This window comes from Sinohyriopsis cumingii, chromosome 5 (genome assembly GCF_028554795.1).
Source record: "Sinohyriopsis cumingii isolate HCF-2022 chromosome 5, ASM2855479v2, whole genome shotgun sequence".
In the NCBI taxonomy this organism is placed as follows: Eukaryota; Metazoa; Mollusca; class Bivalvia; order Unionida; family Unionidae; genus Sinohyriopsis; species Sinohyriopsis cumingii.
In genome coordinates this window covers 144,562,705-144,586,334 of record NC_142965.1, presented here as the reverse complement: position 1 = coordinate 144,586,334, position 23,630 = coordinate 144,562,705, and the positions used below count along the sequence as shown (strand labels likewise).

General features: G+C 36.7%; 1 protein-coding gene across 1 annotated transcript in view; it reads left to right on the top strand.

Moving 5' to 3' along the window:
• The first annotated feature begins 6,523 nt into the window (after window positions 1–6,523).
• LOC149800398 (uncharacterized) overlaps window positions 6,524–23,630 on the top strand; it is an 83,491-nt gene continuing 66,384 nt past the window's right edge. The window contains exons 1-3 of the mRNA XM_089960033.1: window positions 6,524–6,660; window positions 10,441–10,533; window positions 15,105–15,197. Coding sequence (XP_089816159.1) covers window positions 6,619–6,660; window positions 10,441–10,533; window positions 15,105–15,197 — 228 coding nt within the window. The 5' untranslated portion in view covers window positions 6,524–6,618. The remainder of the gene's footprint in view (window positions 6,661–10,440; window positions 10,534–15,104; window positions 15,198–23,630) is intronic.

Sequence of the window (23,630 nt, the reverse complement as noted above, 5' to 3'; positions counted from 1 at the left end):
TCAGAGTCGCTACAGATTCATTTTATATCAATGAAAAATACAGGATTGGTAGAAAAAACTACATATTGGCACTTGTGCATCATGGGGTGAATGGAAAATAAAGCAAGAAAATATACTTAATTATTCCGAATCCGCCGACTTTGAAATTAAGGGTATTTATTACCAAATAGATTAATTATCAAAATTCTCATCTGCACCATCGGTATTTGATCCACTAGCAAGCCATAAAACAGTTTATCTCAATGGGCCTGGGAGTTGTGGTAAAACAAGTCGTGTGATCGAATTATTCTTGAACAGTTGTTCAGAAATAGTTGTATTAACATCTATACACAGACTCGCAAGAGAAATGAGAGAAAGAAATATTAAATCATGCACTTATCATAAATTCTTTCGATGGAATGGAGATAAATTGACTCCTGAACGAATGGGAGAGAAATATATTCCAAGAATCATTGTTTGAGATGAAATATGCACCGTTTAATTAGGAAGGTTAAAAACATTTCTTGATTGGTTATTGACAACAAATAATATTGTAATAATGTGTGGCGATCATGGTCAACCTCCTCCCTTTGTTGGATTGTCTCCACACGAATAGTTAAAGAATTTTGTAGATTATTATGAAGTAATAACTAATGGGCGTAGAGCAATTGATCCAGAGTTAAGAGAGTTTAACAAATTAATCAGACTACAACCGAAATAAATTCAACGTGAAATAATGCGTGAAATAATTTCAGAAACCCCTATTAATAATTTTTTGAATTTATGGAGACCAAATGATTTGATAGTGGCGGGTAGAAAGATAGGTCATGATACACTTCAGCAACAATTATTTATATTACACAGGGAAATTTTTTCAAAACTAATCGTACCATTGTGTTATTGTGGTATATGCTCGATATAAAAATATTAATATCGTTGGTTGTAAGTGAAGCAATTATATCGTATCGTCTGCAGAAAGAAATTTGGTTAACACAACAAAATACATATTTCGATGATAAAAATTTTGATATAACTGATTTTGAAAATAAAATCGCAAAAGATCTTAGCAGAAAAATAATCGGTAAATTCACCCAAGGAAAATCACATGACCATAAACGACGTTGCACAAGATTGATTATAGATGATGCTGAACTCGATTTTATAATTGCTGATACAACCAGTAGAAACACATTTATAAGTCGAAGTAATGTCAATTTATCAGACGGAAATAAATTAGGTACAATTGTGAGTTATATGGATGGTGAGAACTTCAATGCTTGCGTATGTGTCGATAATTATATTATCGATGATAAATTGAGTTTCTGAGTTTGCTGTCAGAGTCGCTACGGATTCATTTTATATCAATAAAAAAATACAGGATTGCTAGAACAACTGCATATCGGCACGTATTCATCATGGGGAAATGGAGAATAAAACAAGAAAATATAGTTAATTATTCTGAATCCACCGACATTGAAATTAAGGTTATTTATTGCCAAAAACATTAAATATCAAAATTATCATCTGCACCATGGGTATTTGATTCAGTAGCTGGACGTAAAACAGTTTATCTCGCTGGGTCTGGATGTTGTGGTAAAACAAGTCGTGTGATCGAATTATTCTTGAACAGTTGTTCAGAAATAGTTGTATTAACACCTACACACAGACTCGCAAGAGAAATGAGAGAAAGAAATATTAAATCATGCACTTATCACGAATTCTTTCGAAGGAAAGGAGATAAATGGACTCCTGAACGAATGGGAGAGAAATATATTCCAAGAATTATTGTTAGAGATGAAATATGCACCGTTTCATTTAAAACGTTAAAAACATTTCTTGATTGTTTATTGACACAAAATACTGCTGTAATAATATGTGGCGATCATAGTCAACGCCCACCCTTTGTGGGATTGTTTCCACACGAATGGTTAAATAATTATGTAGATTATTATTATGAAATAGCTGATGAGCATAAAGCACTTGATCCAGAGTAAAGACAGTTTAAGAAATTAATCGGATTACATCCGAATACAATTCAATAATGCGTGAAATAATTTCAGAAACCTCTATTAATAATTTTTGGAATTTATGGAGACGAAATGATTTGATAGTGGCAAGTTGAAAGATAGTTCGTGATACACTTCAACAACAATTATTTATGTTATATTCGGACACATTTTTAAATCTAGCTGTTCCATTGTGTTATCGATTAGCAGGTACACGACGGCAGAATATCGACGTTGATATACCAGGATCATCAGAGAAACAAAACCTTGTGTGAAATGATATTGGTTTAGTTCCTGTCAGTGTTGTTGAGAGCACTTTAATTATGGACGAAACTCATAGACGCTAGGATACGCAATGACAATTCATTCATCACAAGAATTGACCATCTCTGATACAAATGTTTGGACCGTCGATGATCGTATCGAATGGTGAAACTTAGTTTATCTCGCTATGTCTCGAGTCAGAAGAATATCTCAGCTGCGGAGAATTGTCATAGACTTCACAGAAAATAATAATCAAACTACTGGCAATGTCGATGATATAGAAGAAAAAAATTATTTTGTTATAAACAATTTGACTAAATAATAAGCGTGACTTTGACCTCGATGCTGAATTTATCACGACATTAAAACAACTACAAAATAATCATTGTGCGAGCTATAACACAGTAATGTTGCGGCAATATTCAAATAATAATCCAAGACAATTTATCATAGACAGAGTTAATAGTAATTTTTGTCATACACGCGAAAATGTAATGCTGACCAGTCCTGAATGTAATAGACGTCGAGGCGCTGGTCTACAAAAGTAAACGCGACGGTAATTGTGTCTTCAGGAATTACTTGTAATTGTTCACATACAAATCCACGTTGATGAGCAGCTGAATCTAATCTGTAGATTGCAGTTCTATCCGTAGATCTTATCACGCTAGAAATGTATGTGTTGGAATACTCCAAATAGGATCGGTCGCTCTTTTTCACCTCCTTCAAGTCCATCGGGTTCTTATAAATATATTACAGTCACATTACTTAATACTGGTTGTTTTGAAAATTCATGTCGTTGTATTGGTGTGTGTTTATTTGTAATTGCATTAATAGGTTTCATGGCAGTTGTTCGAGTAATTTCATTATTTAATGCAGCTATTACACATGATATTATTGCAATTTATGTTACCCAGCGATATACACAAATACCTAAAATCAACAGAGATAACTGTAACGCATTAATTGTGTTGATTGGAGTCGATAAACATACGCTGCGAAATATTCATCAGACTTGGTGTAGTGGGGATAAGGACACGATTAATTTCAAAAATTTCTTGTCAAAAGCACGATCAACTCCATTTATAACAATAACTTTACATGACCCCCGATCACGATATTGTATAGGTCTTGATAAAATATTTGGTGGATAGACTCATATAATTAGTCACACATTTTTAGCAACAGAGAGGGTGCGACCACAAATGAGTGTCACGACAGGTAAACAAAACGCCCAGACAAATTTTGAAAAACACGAACGACAAAAATATAATAACAAAATGACCTAACCCAATTAGAGAAACTCTCGGTAATTTAGAGGCTTCGCTCTGGCGTTATTGACTTTATATTTTTCTATTTAATTCGTATGAGGTTTTTTTTAATTAAAAAAATGATAATTTATGCAAGTGCTCTGTTCACCCTCTCTGCTACTAAATCAATGCACGTGAATTATAGTCATAAATATGCCTATCTAATTTATCTTTTATTTAAGCGAATATGTGTGGTCTATAATGGATATTTACATTAAGATTTTCCCCGACCTTCTGTCGTGGAATTATGTGCACCGAATCCTTCTGTAATATATATGTACTCTTTGTGGGCCATGCAAGGTACTAGCGGGGGGTGGGGGGTGCGCTTACTCGGTGTTATTCGATCATGGGTTTGACCGATTCCTAATAGATGCAGTAGAAATGTTTCTTCTTCTGAATAGGGAACAGAAAGAATAGGAACCTTGTCATAGATTTATACATTGTAAGGAAACACCCTTCAGCTGTAGTGGTACTTTAAACTGGTAAACGTTCATCTTTCTTGATATCTTCTGAATGTGATAAAATTGTTTAATACGTTGCTCGTTTTGGGAATTTATTGCAAATTGTATTGTAAACTTCTAGAATGTCAGACATGTGCCGAGGATGACATTCTATATAATAGAATGTAACCTCTTTGACGTTAGACATACATGTAGCTGAATAGACACGTCGATTTTATTATGATGTATTTAGTAAAGTGTGAAAAGCATCCGAGCATCGTATGATCCGTTGAGCACTAGTGGCCTTTGCGAGGTGTGTAAGGTCGCTTGGGTGGATTTTGTTTGTACATTTATTCTTACTTAATCTGCCTGTTAAATTTAAACTGTCTCTGTTTTATGTTCAAAATAGAGATGATTCAAATAAGTCATCACGGGGGTGTTACCCCTTGATTAATTATAGTTACTTATTATGCTACTGACGTACTGTTATATTATTGATACAGAAATCAGAATTGGTGGACCATTGGCCTCATTTCGCATTGGGCTCTTGGGGAGCTAACACCATTGTTGCAGTGAAATTAACGTAGACTGATTCCTGTACCAAAGTGGTTTTCATCACAATCTCATAAAGTTGTTCATATAGAAGGATATTAAGAGTTTAATATGTGCGCGTATAAATAATGTTATTTACGAATTTCGTACTGAAACACTTTTTGAATTGCGACTCATGTAATTCACTCTCCAATTGTTATGGTTTCAGCTCAGCAATTCGAGGTTGCCGAGGGTTCATTAGTTAGGTCGGTATGAGTTTGGTTACTAATGGATCCCGGGTGGAATACAGTTGCCACGGTATACTTAGGTCTCACTGGATAGTTTCATATTTTGACACATCCCTAATTGTTAAGGTAGAGGGCATGAACCTAATTATTATAAGCCAAGCATTTATGAATTCACACAGAATCTAACTCTGTAATGTGGTTTAGATTTACTCTGAGTTAGGCTTGAAAATGGGTTGGCTTGTTTGGTGACTGCCTGGCGTTGGAGATCAAATGCGCAACTCGGGCTGCAAATGAACAACCGACTTGGTGTACGTATTTACGTCTGTCTGCTACAGAGGTAAGAGATGATTGAGGGGTGATGAAAAGTATGTTAATTTGTTATAGCACTAGTGAACTTTATTCATGCATAAGGCACATTGATTCTTTTAGCTGCCCTGTCACAGGACAATATTCAAAATAGTAAAATTTCTGTCAAAAATGAATGTAAAAAAGAGGGGTTAGTGGCAGTGTTTGTTCAGTACAAAAGCCACCAGTTGTATAAGGAATTAACCTGATTGCCGCAGTCAAAATCACACATGCATGATTTCAACAAAAGTCATTAGTTTCTTTTTATTTGTAATTTCAGTGTACAATTATTATCATTTTTCTGCAATAGGTCATTGTAGGATGAAAATTCACCAGATAAACTGTCCAGTGAGACAGTGAAACATTTTGAATAATTTTTCCGATTTTCAGAGATGGAGAGATTGGGATTACCCGTAGTCTTCGTGCGGATGTTACTTATTATCAGTTTGTTGATGAGCAGTATATACAATGTATATTCGTTCCACTTAAAGTCAAAGTCGATATATGAGCAACAATCTCTTTACGGATTAAATTTGTTGATGAACTATACATTACTATTATCTATTGACGAAGTATAGGTTAATCATGTATATTGACGAAATGTACGTTTATCATATCTGTTGAAAAACTTATGTGCATTTGTGATCTGTTTTCAAGGTACATATATATTAACTCCAATTTATTTTTAAAACAAAAAAGTATATTCATGTATTTGAGGACAAAACTAGTTTATTGATAATGATCCAGTCATGGTGCCAAAATAATGTTTTGTAATACTTGATAAACATTAGGACACCATTAGTACCATAGTGTGAGTGGTCAGGCGCAGGTTAGGTCATATAGTCTTTTTGTTTAATTAGCTGGTGTGCAGTTTAAATAAGGTTGTGTACTGAGATGTCAGTAATTATGTATTCATTAACTTGCATATTATTGGGTATCTTTGCTAGATACTGTTTCTTCCTGGTACACCTTCCAAAGCCAAACCATACGGAGAATGTTTCATGTAACGTGAATTAGGTTTGCGACAAAATTGAATTCTATAAATACTTTTATATATAGGATCGAAGGATAAAGTTTAAATCAGTTTGCCTACAATGACTCACTGCACCGTTCGCTTTTCTCTGAAAAAACTCAAACAATAAGAGAAATATGGAATTTACACGCTAACTAAGAATACTAATTGTCAATATAATCAATATGTTAATCATCGTACATGGATTTAGGTCAAAGTCACGGATATAATATTGCAATGTAAAAATAACTTATGTAGTCAATTCATATGTATATACACGCTTATTCAACTGAATCATGTTGACCGTTTAGCATTATTTGATTTTCTATAGCGTATTCAATTCTTGGTACTTGTGTCATTTAAAAAACCCAACGCGACTAAAAATAAACAAGGAAGTTAACACATTTGATTTTTACGGCTGAAATTGTAATAGAAAACACAAATTTGAAGAATCACTAACAACGACCTTTCCTAATTTTACTTGCCATGGGTATTAAGACTTCAAAATCTAAGGAAAAGTACACACAGGTAAGTCATTACAGGTATTGATCCATCTGATTTAATTGTGCTTGCGGTTGGTTATATCTCTGGTCATATTTGTTATAGAATACACAACGGTTAATATGCTAGTAGCTTTCTTCAATTAGGCTATTTATGCAACACAAACGTGTAGGATTCCAAACCGGTTTCCTTGTAGTTTATAGAATGCTAGTTAAAGTAATATTACATAAGGGTATATACAGTAGAATGGAATATCATTTTAGATGACAATATACTTTGTCTTTCAGTTTTATAGACTTGGGTATATACATTCACATGCAAAACGCATGGTGAAATGGCCGCCATTTGATACACTTCAAAGGAAATTACATTTTGTCGCAATTTTTAGGATAAAAATAAAGCATAAGGTGACGCAGTTTGTAAAGCAATTCATTAACAGTTCAGGTGAAATAATTATTACTTAATGTAAGGGTCATCTGTTATGGTTTTATATGAAAATACAGCCATAAAAACACAATGGATATAATTGGATCAGAACTCACTATTACTGTAAAAAATACCTCTATAGATTTATATCAGAATGGGGAAGGCGTAATTAAAATTAGCAAAATATTACAAAGGCTACAATATACTACTTTCAACGTTATTCAAAAATAGTTATAGTGTTGTTCTGTGGATAAAAGGTCAGGAAGTGGCACCTGACTAAATGGATTACCTCCAGCTGACAATAATTTAAGTTAAATAAGTTGATAAATGTAAGGAAGATTTTCACTGTTCACAACATAACCATGTGATCTGATCCAATTACGTTTATTTGTGTATAAAATGTACAGAGAACTACTGTATACTTCTATAAACAGAGCCACTTGCAAAGTAATTAATGTAAACACTGAATCGGAAAATATACACAACGTGTGCCTTTATAACGAAATAAAAATGGTTGGTTTCTATTTTATTTAGGACATTTAATAGATTAATTTGCAAGGATCAAATTATAAATCTTTATATTTTTCCTGAAGATAACTAATTATTTCCTTAATTAGACTGAAATAGAGCTTGGAAACTCAAAATCTGGCAACAAGAACATTGGGCTATGTTGTATAGCAGTTTCTATTGGCTTGTTACAAATGAATGTAAAACTGTAGATAAAAATTAATAAGGATTGGGAGGAGGAGGTTTCAAAGACTAACAATTGGATTCACATCCCTACAATGTAAGACGCCAGCCTTGATAGTAAGGACATTAGGGTGCGTGGGTAACAAGCCCGGTACTCCCCCATCGTAACTGTCACGTCTTTCACTGTTTTACTATTGGACCCCCCATCGCAAAAACATTTTTACCGATAGTCTTAATTTCAATTGTAAGTAGCCTGCCCCGCCCCCCCCCCCCCACCGTAGGTAGCATCCGTAGGTAATCTAAAATGTTAATAACACGAAAATTAAAAAAAAAAACGAAAATTGGTTGCTCACAACTCTGGAAAATAACGATTTGGCGAAGTCACAATAAACTCACGAGAGCATCAAAGTTAAGGGTCATTGGTATGTCGAACAAAACATCACATCGTTTGCTTTGAATATCTAACTTTTATCAGATCGCATATGCTGATTTAAATAAATTATTAAGACAAAGCCGTGGAACGTTCGAGCACCATTGATATAATGATTGTTTTTATGTTGACGCAGCTATTGTGCTTCAGAAAGAGACACCACTGTTCTACAAATAGCTACGTAGAAGACGTCCTAAAAAAGAATTCATACGCTTAAATAAGGCCCTAAAACTGATAGGAAATATCTTTCTAAAAATAAACACGAAACAAATAAATAAAAAATAAATAGAATTGTAGTGAATTGCATTTACAGAGTTTAAGGTTGTTTTTGTTTTTAGTGTATCGTGATATAAACTGTCATTTGCCGACTCATACAGTCTACATAACGCCCTTCAGGCGATATGTTCTGTATGATTCGGTAACTGGCAGCCTATACCACAATAAACTCAGAAGAAAAAAAAACACAACAACATTAAACTCTTAAAAGAGTGTCAAACGAAACGAAAGGGACACACTGAGTGACATTACTGCCATATCAATGCAAATAGAAGATCGCTGTTGCTCGAAGTACAAATCAATATCCTGTGCATAGCTTCGGATTTGTATGGGTGTTAAATTCAAAATGTTTGCAGATGGGCATATTATCACCTCCATTGCAAAGAACTAAACTAAAAACAAAAACCAAGCAGAAAGGCTGCAGATGAAAGCGGATAAGGTCAAACTGCGTAATAACAACTACTTGTACTACTGAATTGCTGAAGAGAAAGAGAAAATGAATCTTCAAATGTAATGTCTACAAAAAGTGCAATGACACAATAAGCCAGTCGCGGATCCTGGAGCTGATTGCAATAATTAGAAAACATGAACATACGAGAAATCATCTTTATAAACACGAGAATACAAATCAGGATTCAAGGGTATTAATCAGCAATATCGGGATGAAAGTGGCATCGAAGACAACTCACCATTATTTTTTGTAAGTCTGGTGAGACGGGATACCAACCCCGAATGTACTCTAAATATATTAATCAATCACTTGTTCTTCACAATTTTAAACTGTTTTTCTACAGAATGAGTTTAAAAGACACTTCCTGGTGAAGAGAGCAATGCTATCTGACAGGAAACGGAAATTTGGAACAGAGGAGTGCGTGGCTCCAAACATTAAGTTTAAACAAGAAAATAACGTTAGCTGACAAAGAATCAGAGCTCAAAATAACTTAAGGTGTGGAGGGAGGAAGGAGGATTAAAGTACAAGCATCAACTATTTCTTAAGGCAAATGGCATGAAACAGGACGAGATGAAAAGTCCAATCAGGAAAGACAATATCTGTAGGGTGTAGAAAGTACCAGGCTCAGAGATAAATGAAAGTAACACCGTTACTTGGTAGTAACCAGAATGGGGCACACAGCTTGCATAGCAAACTGGACTAAAGATAATTTTATACTGTTATTGTTCTTATTATCATTATTATTAAAAGGGATATAGCTTTTTACTGTTCAGAAGAAATCGAGTGTTGCAACCTCCTAGCAATCACATAGGGTCAGGTACCTTTATGTACAGATTCGTACTTCAGATTCCAGTATTTCGTTTCGTTTAAGTTTGTTATTGTTTTCTAATATTCCACTGAGCACCTTTGCGTATCATGTAAATCGGTTTTTCGGTGTTTCAAAGCCGCTACTTCACTCGTTGCATACCGTTCAGCTCTTGTAAGTTTCATCTGTCTGTCGTTTCATCATGTACCACTTTCAATGCTTGAATAACTACCTACATACCCCTCCCTCTCTCTCTCTCTCTCTCTCTCTCTCTCTCTCTCTCTCTCTCTCTCTCTCTCTATATATATATATATATATATATATATATATATATATATATATATATATATACTTACGCACAAAATGTGTAAGTTTTCGAACAAAGTCTTGCTTGATACTGATATTTACCTTAATGCATGCATGTGAAGCTAACATCTTTACCTTGCATGGTTTTAATAGCTGCTGCTCAATTCAGCTAAATTAAGAATGATTAGATTTAAAATAAAGATGCATGTAATACCATAAAAAATTTCAAGTTGAAAAGGATTGTCTAAACCTAACGCCAAAAATCTTGCAATACTTGGTACAGTATTCTGCTATTTTCCTTTCAATTTTACGAAGGCTGTTTGAAGACAATATAACGAAGTATAATGGAAGATTTCAGTGAGAAATAAGCAAGAATATGTACGCTGTTTTTATAAATTAATATGTGTATATTTATTAACGCAGGATAATGCTGGTTATAGAGGCGATGATACACCTATATATTCAAAGATACCGAGTGCTAATAATACAGCTACGAATTCTTACATCAGACGCACAGTAAGTGTTAATCTCTTTTTCTGAATTTCATGATTCCATTCTTTCGTTATCAACTGAATTTCAGTACTTTTGATATGATTAAAAGCCAGCTGGGAAAAAGTGCATAATAAATACCACCAAAGATGTACATGAAATATATATTCTGAACCAGATTGTATCATGATGCACTATCTTAGCTATGCAGGATTTATGTAAAAAAAATGCAGAGAAGGCCTTGTCGTAGTCATACTTTAGCATGTATAGTTATTGCTTAATTATCAGAGGGACTGCGTTTGTGATGGAAACGTCTACCCAAACAATTTATGTAGGCGCGAACAACAACTCAAACTTTAAGACTTCACAACAAATTTGCTATTCAATGCAGCTATTTGCAGTATAAACGCTGCTGCTAAATACGGAGCATCCCTAGGAGAAAAGGAATTAGCAAAATGCGACGGAACTGAAAATTTATTATGACAACAATAGTGGCACAAATTTGTAAACAGTCGAGACTTGATATTGTATCAATTGCGTGCGACAGGCTAGAAATCCGCTAATTATACTGGTGGACATATCTGCAGAGGAGAGAAATTCATTATTACATACAGAAATTTTAATTCTATAGCGATATATATTTTAATGGCACAAAAGCTTCATCGATGCAACAGTTCCGTTTATGCTATCGATAGTTTATAACTTCTAATTATCTGGTAATGATATTAAGTGTAACTGTTGTAGCTGTCTTGGCTGTATTGAGTGAGTGGCCGCTACATTGTGGAATGAGCAGGTAGAGCAAACAAACAAACAGTTAAGCTACATAATTAATTGTTTCTCTTTTACTACACCAAATTGAAATTCGAAAGCTCCCTTAATAACCATTACTGCCCATATACATATATAATCAGATTGTTACATATCTAATCAAACTCACACTTACTTTCAACTTCTGCATCAAAAATATAAAATGTTATCTAAATCTACTTCAGGTGAAGAGGGCTGGCAAAGATTGTCAGAGTTCAATTAAACAATATCTATTTTCTTTAACATTATAAACATGTTGCTGTAGCTAATTAGAACAAATTAATTTACCATGATGTTTGAAGTCTAAAACTAACTATAAGTCCCGTAGGTAATCCTTTAATTCATAAACACAAATACATGTTGTTCTATCTTACTACATAGGCCCAATAAACCCAATGATTAATGTCCATAAAGTCATTGGGGGTGAGTGTGCTGTAACGATTCTGCCTCTATTTTTAGACTGCAGAAGCAGAACATATTTTGAAATCTGGATTCTATTCAGTGTAACTATGTACAAGACTAGAAAAATGGAAACAGTTAAATAGCATCATCTGTCCTTACTACATACCACTTATAATTTATAATCTGTGAGGTTCTGCAAATCAATTTCGGTGCCAATGGAACATTAAGTGCCATATTTTATTATAGTGTGAATTAAAGATTGAAATGACAGGCATAGTTGTACTTTAGAGTATCTATTTCATTACACACACACACACACACACACATATAGATAGATGGATAGATAGATAGATAGATAGATAGATTTGCACTACACTGTTTTGTGTCGGGTGGACTGGTTGTTTTAATTTGTAGCTCCCGATGAAAAGACACATGAGTATTGTTAAACACAGAATATGTTAATTTTGGTACCTTTTGTTTAGAATTAGACTTTCTGTGAATACTTCGCATTAATTCCTTTTCCTGGGCTTTTTTACATCTAAACTATCCTCGTTGCTGTTAAGGAGGAAGAAAGTTAAAACCTATAGAAGTGACATTTAACAAAGATTAGTGGATAAATCTAAGCACACACAGAGCCTTGTGTAGCAGTCGCCTACATGATCATGAACACTTTCAAAAGTTCCATTGTATTGTATATTTGACATGTAGTATTTGTTGGCTATTCTCTATGATTATATGTTACGTATATCTATATTTGACTTGTATTGTGTATTGAATTGTTTCCATGATTATATGTTACGCACATCTATATTTGACTTGTAGTGTTTGTTTGCTTTTCTCTGTGATTATGCTACGTATATCCATATTTGAACTGTAGTGTTTGTTGGCTTTTCTCCATGATTATATGTTCTGTTTATTTATAATTAACTTGTATTGTTTGTTGGCTTTTCCCCATGATCATATGTTGTGTATATCTATATTTACCTTGTAGTGATTATTTCCTTTTCTCTATATTTTGTTCTTGGCATGCAGTCCAAAATTATTTGAATGGTGTACCTGACCAGTGGCCAAGATTGTTTACTTTATTCATTCTCGACTTAACAGCCACAGCTGAATCAGTCTCATTGTTGTGTTTAAATTTTAATTTAGGTGGATGTATTAGTTGAATTTATTATTCACTGAAATTACAAAGTGGTCAATAATATTGTTGATCTAAAACATTATTTTGGAGTTGTAGTGAATTCAGACAATGACATTTTAGATTATATTATTGTGATACATCAAGAGATTGTTAACACAACATTAGCACGTTCGAGACTACAGGCACATCAGCAATTCAATATTGAGGTTATTTGGAACACCACTCGAATTCGATTGGAACTTCAGACATTTGGAGTTTTGATAGAACTTTTAGGACTATTTGGGAATTTGGGATTTATTTTACATTACCGCATGGTCTTTTACATTTGTTTTCTTTATTCAAGGGAAATAAATTATTTGTTGAGTTTTACAGAGCTTGTATGTTTTTGCTCTTTTCTGTTGCTTAGTATTAGACCATAAGGTCGTAACACAATGCAAAACTATAAATAAAAGCTTTATTCATCACTCAAGATTTTTTCCTTTGCTTTCGAGCAATATACTTCATGCCCTACCAACAAAAGTGAATATCAAGTGGGGTATTGTATATAAGAGAGTGTACAATTAGTGTCCTTAATTATATTCCATGAATATACCTTGTATGTATAAAACTAAAATCAGTTTATTTACATGGAATTGTTACCTTGAAATTATCATGAATCTCTCTTATATATATATATATATATATATATATATATATATATATATATATATATATATATATATATATATATATATATATATATATATATATATCTCGTTTATTACATTTAACAACTGATCTTTAAATACAATACTGAATTTACTCGAGACTGCCGATGAGGTTCATGAATTCTGCATAATAAATTTGCATTGCATGCATGATGAGTTAGCATCTGACCTGTATAACATCATTATGACTGACTATGCTTCAGTGTGGATGGCAATGGGTTTATTTGTTCTTGTTATGAAAAACAAAGCACCTCACTGAATATATCAAGACCAATATTTACTCTAGCAATGCTTTAAGATATAGTGTATAACCAACTAAACAGCAAAGGACTATGCACATCAGAGCAGAAGTGGATATGGAAATATCACGTATTAAAAAAATGTTCCTAATATTTAATGTTGAAGCTTATTAATAAATTGTTGCAGAAGGCAAACAATAAAATTAACCAGAGATTGCTGTGAAATATCTTCAATTCCTACAACAGAATACGCCAGTTGTGGATCCTGGAGTTTCTGGCGCTAATTGACATAGTCCGAAATCCACCAACGTACGCAATATTTCTTTCAGAATATAATTCAGGATTCAGAGATATTTATCAATAATATCAAGTTGAAGGGACTGATCTGTTTCGTGTGCAGAGGAATAAAACAATATCTAAACAAACTATAATAAAAACTAACATACAATAGTGCAAGACTGGTGTGAAACCAGTGTAATCACTTTTGGAATATACCGCTCCCTTTTTATTATCACAAAGTCGCAAAAGACGGTTAAACAAATGAACAGAAACAAAATACGATTCCCAAAGCGTCTGGATTAGTTTCAGACACGTTTGGCACATTTATTTGTGACGTATTTTTTCATTTATATTTTTGGCATGATTAACAGGATCTTTTTCATATCATGCTGTTAGAATCTACTAGAAATAATACGCTGCGGTATACAAAGGGATAATCGGAGAAAATTCATAGATTCTTCGGCAACAAATATACAATAGTGCGGTGTGTTACCTTTTTGTCTTCAAGATTTTATGGTTTTGTTGCCGAAGAATCTTTTTCTGTTCTCCAACTATCCCTTAGTGTACAGTAGCGTATTATTTTTAGCCGTTTCTTGGCGTTTTAAAGCCTCCTTTACAAGCCACGCATACCGTTGCATTCACGTTTTATAGGTCTGATGAGCGTGTAGTTTCATTTTCTTGCCAATTTTGACCTTTGCTGCAGGTTATATCTGACCGAAAACAGTTTGATCGTTTCTGATATATGGTCTTCCGATATACTCTTATGTACGTGAATGCATTAAAATCAAAAAGATCAAGTTCCAAAAGAACGTTGCAGGTAATACGATTATAAATATTCAATTTGAAAATTGTCGTCTACTCGTAATGTCAAATATTGTAACTGAATTCTGCTTTTTTGATTTTATTTTGTGGAAGCTATTTTAGGCAAATACAACAAAATATAAATAAAGTGATCAAAGTTTTATATAGGCAGTAAAGGTTATGCAGGTCCCGTAAGATAATACGTTTAATTTTATCTTTAAGGGTCAGGCAGAAGATAGAGAAGATGATACACTTGGTTATTCATGGCTGCCTAGCGGTAAAAGTACAGCAACAAATCCTTACATCACACCGATAGTAAGCGCCCGTCTCTATTAGTATCTGTCTTTCGCTCATTCTTTCTGCCTTGTCGGTGAATCAAATAAACACACACACACACACACACACACACACACACACACACACACACATATATATATATATATATATATATATATATATATATATATATATATATATATATATATATATATATATATATATATATATATATATATTTATAGATATTCTTAATCACATTTGATTGTGCATTATCGTGCTATATAGTAATGTAGTAAATTTAGAGTATGTGCACGTATTTGTAGTGCCCCGTTTTAAGCAATTCTTAGATTTGTGTGATTACTTGTTTGATTATTGGAATTTGGCGCCATGGAAATATTCCTGGCCCGAACTATTGAGCTAATTAATAGGAGCAAACGTCACGGAGTGAAGTGTTAGTGTGTTTCCATGATGTCCTAGTTCACTAGTAGTGAATTCCGACCAAAATCGAATGAATGTCCCTGTCGTAAAATAGTACATATTAAAATCTAGTGGTATACATTGGTAGCGTGACTGCAAGGACAGTACTTACGGTATTAAACCGGTAAATTACACAAGGGCATAAATAAAAAGGGACTTGACAGACACCGTTAGTAGTAAAGTGGGGTACATTAGCGTCAATGGGAATTAGCATTACAGAGACCCCTGGGTCAGATTAGCGTCAAGGGAAATTTAACATGGAGAAAAATCGTGGGTCAGATTAGCGTCAAGGGAAATTAACATGGAGAAAAATCGTGGGACGGTTTAGCGTCAAAGGAATTTAAACAGGGTGGGACTTTATAGCGTCAAGGGAAATTGAACATGGGATTTTTTTTTTTAAATTTTTTTTAAAAAAGGGGTAGGCAATGGAAAGGCTATCTCTTTTCGAGAAATATGGCTGGGCCCTGAAAAGGGCCTTTGGGTTTTCTTCTTCTTCTTCTTCTTCTGCTTCTAGTTTCTTCTTTTTCTCCACCAAGTTCTTATTTTATCTCCAACACTCTTTCTCTTCTTTTCTTTCTTTTTTTTCTCCTGCTCTTCTTTCTTCTTCTCTTCCTCCTCTTCTTTCTTCCTCTTTTCATTTTCTTCTTCTTTTTCAATTTTTTCATTCCATGCTCTCATCCTTATCCTTTCCTCTTCATCCTCCTTCTCCTCCTTTATTTCTTTCAACAGATCACTGATGATTACCTTCATTTTTCGTAAATTGTTTATCTCCATCTTCACTCGATGGGGACTATAAGAATAGTGATCCTCGTTTAGGTTAACCAACATCTGCTCTATCATTCCTAAATTGTCGAGGACGTTTTGCAATTTTTCCATTTTGTCCATTTGGTTAGAAGCCATCTTCTTTTTTATTCTTTGCAGAATGGTTTGAACGACGAATACTGTGGGTTCTTATACGAAAAGCGCGGACGTGAAGGAAAACATCCCCTACTTTTTCATTTCATATAATAAAACCCAAACTATACTCTCCACATACGCTAAGAAACAATAAACAAAATCCATAATCTACTATCCACACAATCGTACGTGAGCGCTTACAGAACCCTAACTATACTCTTCACCTACGCTAAGAAACAATAAAGAAACCCATAATCTACTATTCACACAAACATACCTTAGCTCTTACAAGCAACAACACACAAACACATACCCTCACACTATCTTAAAAAAGAGTTAGTGTTTATATTCACACTACTCTACCTACACATTGGCAAATTGATGGTTATTTCTTTTCCAGAGTATTGGGTAGCCCTGAAAAGGGCTGTTTTTTTGGAACTTCATGGACACCTGGTTAATGGTGGCACCTTCCAGGCCTGGCGCCGCATACACATCTTATCCCCCAGTTACTTTTTACCTTTTGGGGGGGGGGAGAGAGCAGAGGCAGGATATGTCGCTTCAGAATCCCAATTTTCTCTCTCTGGGATTCTGAAATTTCTTCTTCTTCTCTCCTTTTCCTCCTCCTCCTCTTCTTTGTATCTTCTCTCCTCCTCTTTGTATCTTCTTTCCTCTTCTTCTTTATATCTTCTCTCCTCCTCTTCTTTGTTTCTTCTTTCCTCCTCCTCTCTTATCCTTCCCTCCTCCACAATGGCTTCCGCGGCCAGTTCATTTAATATGCGCCTGGCATATTCCAGATGCACATGAAGTTCCAACAGTTTCTCCAGTCTCGTGTTCATTTTTGGTGTTAATCAATCAACAAGGGTAGTTGGACTGCCGAACGAGTTTCAATTTATAGTGAAAGCGCGTACGTGAAGGAAAACATCCCCCTAAAAACATAAAATTGATCTTACCTAGATCATGACCATAAAACAACGCGCGGACCTAAAAGAAACACTCACTCACTTTTTTATGCTACCCATCACTATTTTAAATTTTTTTATAAATCACTTCAATAGACTATCCACATACGTAAAACAATCCAATCTAACTCCAAATATACACCTCAAACACCAAAAAAGACATCATTTTAATCTACTATCCATACCAACTTACTTAACCACTTACAAACACAAACACACAAACACATACCCTCACATTTTTTTAAAAAAGAGTTAGTGTTTATTTTCACACTACTCTACCTACACACATTGGCAAATCTATTGTTATCTCTTTTCTAGAGTATTGGGTAGCCCTGAAAGGGCTGTTTTTTTTTGTTTGCTATGGCATTCTTTTTAGTTTCTAAGAATGCGATGTCCTCTGAGGATAGACTTTCTGGCGATAGGTCTGCTTCTTCGAAAAGAGAAGAAGAACTCTTTGGTGTCGATACGACAATCGACAAAGCCTCTGTCAGCTTCAGGTTGCTGCTGCTGTTGTTGTTGTTGCTGCTGTTGCTGCTGTCTCTGAAGTCTGTACTTCTCTGTCCATTCTTCTTTTTCCCTGTTCATTTCTTCTCTGAAGAGCTCTTCTATCAGGTCTTCAGTGACTTTTAACATTCTAACATTCTCTATTTCTTCTGGCTTCGGTATCAGACTGTGTCTGACCCTATGCAAATTCACGTAGGCTTCGTTGAGTTTAGCTAGTTTGGAGCACATCTTCGTAGGAGGATGAGTCGACAATGGATGGTTAGACTGGAAACAACCCCGGTTCTTAAAGTCAAAGCGCGGACGTGAAGGAAAACATCCCCCACACGGTTTTTGAGTCGCAACGTTTAGTGAGTGTCATGAGAGGGATAGTAAGAAATGAAAGAGCATCAATCCAACATTCTTATAGCTAAACAAAAGACAAAGGCATTTTTTTCAAAACACAACATTTTTTATTCAAAAATCACTTAACACTAAACAACAACTCTAACATTTTTAACAATAATCCAACAATATAACATCAAACAATTTTTTCAAAACACAACATTTTTTATTCAAAAATCACTTAACACTAAACAACAACTCTAACATTTTTTAACAATAATCCAACACTAAAAGTTTCTCCACTAGGTAAAGAGGGATAACAGTCTTCCATGGTTTCTAGTAATCTAGAATAACTTCTCTCAAACTGTTGATTTCTATGGTATTATCGAATTCTGCATACAGGATAACGTTCACCGTTTCATCAGGGTCTCGGTCTTTAAACTTAATTTCCACACGAATCTGGCCGGATTTTATAGGGTGGAAATGCCCCTCGTCGCTGCCTTGGTCTGGAGTGAAATCGAAAGCCCACAAAGCGTAGCCTCCTGCATAATCCTCGTACGTAATACCGTGACTGGTATTGGTTCCTAACTGTCCGGTGGCTTCGTACAGGGACAAGTACGATCTCAAGTAATTCTTCTTGGTAAAGTCAGGTTCGAAAGGTCGGGTACACAAGGTCTTGCCATCGCGACTGACTTCGATTTTGGACACGCCAAAGTGTTGAAAGTAGAAAGGATTTTTTTCGGCAGCTCCGTTGAAGGCTGTATTCTCGACGATACCAACGATCAAACGTTTGGGTAACTGTCCTTGGAACAGATGATCTTCGATCATGGATCGCTGTCCCTTGGGAATGGTGAAGGTTTTCACTTCCACGCGTCGTATGGGATACTTGGCAGTCGTTCTGCTCAACGTCTGACTGATGTCGTTTCCCACTTTAGGTAACACTTCCACACGGCGTACGTAGAGTCTGGCTTCTAGGATTTTGGTTTTGTAACCGTCACTATCAGCCATCAAATGGAAAGCGGCACTGCTACGATTCAGTCTCAGGCGGACATCCACCCCGTTCAGCAAATACTTTTCTTGCAACCACATGTCCAAATGCAAACGATCCATCAGTTCTAAACTTGTGTCGGCTCCCGTGATTCTCTTAATTCGTTCTAGAAATCCATCATTGTTTTCTTTCTTTTCATCAGTTTCCAATATTTCAAACTTGGTAGGTTCGTCAGCTTCCCATACCACACAGGCATTGAGATGAGTGTTCTTGGCATCTATTCCGTACGTCAAGAGATTTTCCAGGTAGGCACGATAAGGGTAAGTATCCATGCTGCTACTGACCAGTTTGTTATACAAGTACAAGTCCACTCCACTGAACAAGGAATGCATGAAATTGTTGACGGGAGCTACTGCTTCATCGTCTATAGCACCTCTAGTCTTATCTAGAATTTTGACTTTCAGGTACAAGTAACTGCTATTCAGATCGATGTAATCTTCGGGCTGTCCTTTGATTTCAAACTCGATGGGAGCGGAATCGGTCAGTGAGGAGACGGGATGAAATTCCACCCACTGGGATTCTTGCATCGTCATCATCGTGGGGGACATGGCAAACAGGTCCAGTTCCGTCTTGGAACAAGCGCAAGATTCTCGGCGCATCATTTTTTTTGTCTCTTTTCTCAATAATCGAAAACGTCTAAGTCTCGAACGGTTCTTCTTTTCTTGGCCTTTCTCGCTTGAAGTCTGGTGAAAGGGTGTTTTCTTCGTCGTCTCTTTGTGCCTTGTCCTTGCTGAATGCCTGACTCGGTAGCGTGCAGGGCATTTATAGGTGTCTCTCGTTGGCCTAAAATGTCTTTGCCCGTTTGCAGCAAGACATTTTTGCCTGCCCTCATGAAGGCTTCTTTAGGGTTTTGTTTGTCGATGATGACATTTTGGAGAAATTCTTTGCCTTGCGTCAGTGCCGCATCTTTCAAGGCGTGCAATCCGTGTGTCACCATCGGTTTCAACCCCGGGGCCACCGAACGAAAGGCCGATTTTAACATATCTCCTAAGCCGTGTCCTCGCTGTCGAGCAACCCCTCGGTACACTGGATACATGACTTAAGAGTCGTGAGAGAACCGTTTTCGAAAATGGAGTTTCACCGTGACTTTTCCTTTGGTGAATGGAATATTTTGTCCAAAATCTCCTTTTATAGCAATGTTGACCGTGTCCAAATACGACTTGCTGACCGGCAAATAGTGAGGATGGCAAATTCGCGGTGGACGTGGTAAGTGTTTCCACCTTCCTCGTCAGCGTTCGTGGCAGAATCTACTTTGAAAGGAATGACACGCAGTAACGGCACGGAGGTGTGTCCCACCACGTTGTACTCCACCACATCGGAATACACGAACATCAAATTCAGTCCTTGGTTCAGCTCTACCGGGGCACGAAATAACTTGCTAAAAGACTCGTTGTCGTAAACGATGGGTAATTCGTTTTTCTTCATCATGGTCTTTCTCATGTCCATGTATCCGCCCAACATGTCAAACAATTCAGGACAAAATAAAATGGACACGATTTTACTCCGTTCAAATTTCATCAAGAAGCGACGAGCTGCTTTGTGGTACTCCATGGTGACATTTTTGTTGACGTGCTCCAAAGCTTTCAGAAACAGGACATTAAACCTGGAGGCTATGGTGCTGACCAAATGTTGACCACTAAAATAATAGCCTGGGGGAATGAACAAGTGATAGGTGGTGTACTTTTGTGTACGGGTTTTCTTGTCATATTTGATATTGCTATCCATCCACTGTTGCATTTGCTCGTCATGAACTTCCACATCAAAACAATTTTGATTGGGAAGGACATTGAGGACTTGGGTCGGGTGAATCATTTCTACTAAAGCCACTTCCCAATGGGCTTCGTGATCTAACGGGATGGCTTGAGGTAATTTGGCCGTGTAACAGCACAACGTGTTCTTGGGAAACACCTCCATGGAACTGTCAATGGGTAAAGTTAAGTAAAATTGGTTTTGGTGACTCATAATTCCAGAGTTCTGTGGCTGTCCGAGGGGTTACTGGACGTCAGAAGCGTGTCTCCGTCTAAAATGGGGTTCTGGTTGTGATTGAAGTGGTGACTGGCACTGGCACTGGACACAAGGTTCCCGTGGTTCCCGTTCGAGGTGAATTTCAGGGAGGGATTAGGAAGCAGGTAACCGATGCAACTGCTCAATAAAATGGTCCACAATTGTTTGTCTCCTTGTTGCAAACTCAAATTGGCGATGGCTGCCCCGATGACACAATACACCACGAAGATTTGGCAGAAAAAGACGATTTGCGTTTTAGGCACACGTTCTCCACACCACACCCACAAGGGTTGTTTTTGTAAATCTTGCACAGAAGAACTCGGTGAAGGAGGAGTGGTCGACGTAGCTGCGTCTGCTGTGTGAAAGGGCATGATGGTCACTTCTTTTTATAGTCGATGACTTGCGAAGCGTCGATCCAAGAATCAAAACTGGGTGGATATCCTTTCCAACGTACTTTGACTTCTTTGACACGTCGTTTGCCCACTTTACGGGTTCTGCGCTCGAGAATGCTTTCGATGTCGTACACGTCGTCTTCTTTTTTGGTGACACGTTGTAACTCGGGCAAATAAAACGTTCCTTTGAGGACTTCTCCGTTCATGTCTTCCAATTTATAGACGGCAGGATGACGGCCATGCACTCGTCCAGTGACGCGAAACAATTCGGTCGTCCAGTTAGGTAAGTAACCTTTGTCGAAAGTGCGTTTGGTTTTGCCAATGCGCACCCAATCTCCTACGGCCAACTCTCCACTTTTCTTGGGGACAGCCCTCGTCGGGGACGTACCAAACAGGCGCTCAAACACCAACACTTCGTTGTCGGGAGTCACTTCTTGCGGGGCACGTCCAATGCTTCAATGGTAAGATTGGTTGTACGCTTGCACCAGGTGCGGTAAGATGTTGATGTACTTCAGAGTGTGGTGATGCGTAAAATATTTCCACATGCGTTCTTTCAAAGTGCGTTGAAAACGTTCCACGATGCTGGCTTTGGTTTCGGGATTCTCGGTGGTAAAAAAATGAATGTCACGTTTCTTTAATTCTTTTTGGAAAGCTTGGTTCAGAAATTCGGTACCTTTGTCCGTTTGCCATCGAAGAGGGTGACGACCGCTTTGTTTCAACACCCGTTGCAGGGCTCGCACTAACTCGCTGCTCGATTTGGAAGTCAAGGGTACGACCCAAATTTGGAAAAGACGTCGATGACACAAAACAAATATTTGTAGCCACGATTGTAGCTGGCCAAATGAGAGACATCGGCTAAATCGGCTTGCCATTGATGATCGATGCCTTCCACTCGGGTGCGAGTTCTGGAAAACTTGCGTCGAATGGGTTTGTGTAAAGTGTAGGTAGCTTGTTCTTGTAACCATCGTTGCACTTGAGGTAAACGGAGACTTTTCAGTCGAGTTTTGGCAGCACGATACAATTTTTGAACTCCTGCGTAACCTGCAGGATGCTAGGGATCGTAGTAAATGCTGGCTAAGACTTTTTCCATTTTTTTGTGTTGGTTGGTGTGTTAATAAGACACCCACTCTTGGAGGATGCTACTCTTTTTCTCTTGGGGTATTTTCTTGGATTGCAATGCTTTGCGTGTGCGGCCAGCAATAGGTGTCGAAGAGGAGAAGGATGTCTGAGCGGGGGATATCGGTTCTTGTTTCACTTCTGTCTTCACTTCTGTCTTCACTTTCTTTTTCTCTTGTGATGAAGAAGGGGTGGCCATCATCTTTTTAATCCATCCAATTCTGGAGGTAGGTGGTGTTGTTAACTTGCATACTTTTTCTGGTGGAGTTTGAAACCCTTCCTCTTCTTCTCCTTTTTCTGTCTTGGTCACGGGTACTGGTGGTACTGGTACTGGTACTGGTGATGGTGCTGGACTTTTCATCAAGGTCTTAAAATCTTTCAGAGTGGGTAGAGCTGTTTCGTCTAAAGCGTTCTGGTGAAAGAGTTGCAGTCGTTGCAAGAGTTGACCGTACTTTTGCGATTTTTCTGTTTCGGACAAATCTTGGCGATCCATCAATGACTGCAATTCGTGTTGTAACTGGGACATCTCGCTCAAATGGGGATTGGGAGGTAAATGCGGGGTGTGTTGTTCTTGCCACCGATGGTATTCCATCCATCGTTTGTAAGGCACTAAAGCTAGTTTTCGTCCTTCCATGAGGTTGTCAGGGGTCGATTCTGAGATCTTGGAACTTCCGAAGGCCTTTTTATCTTGCTCCCACCAGTCCTCCCAACATGGTTCCCAAGACTCCTTTCAGTATGGGGCCTAACAAGA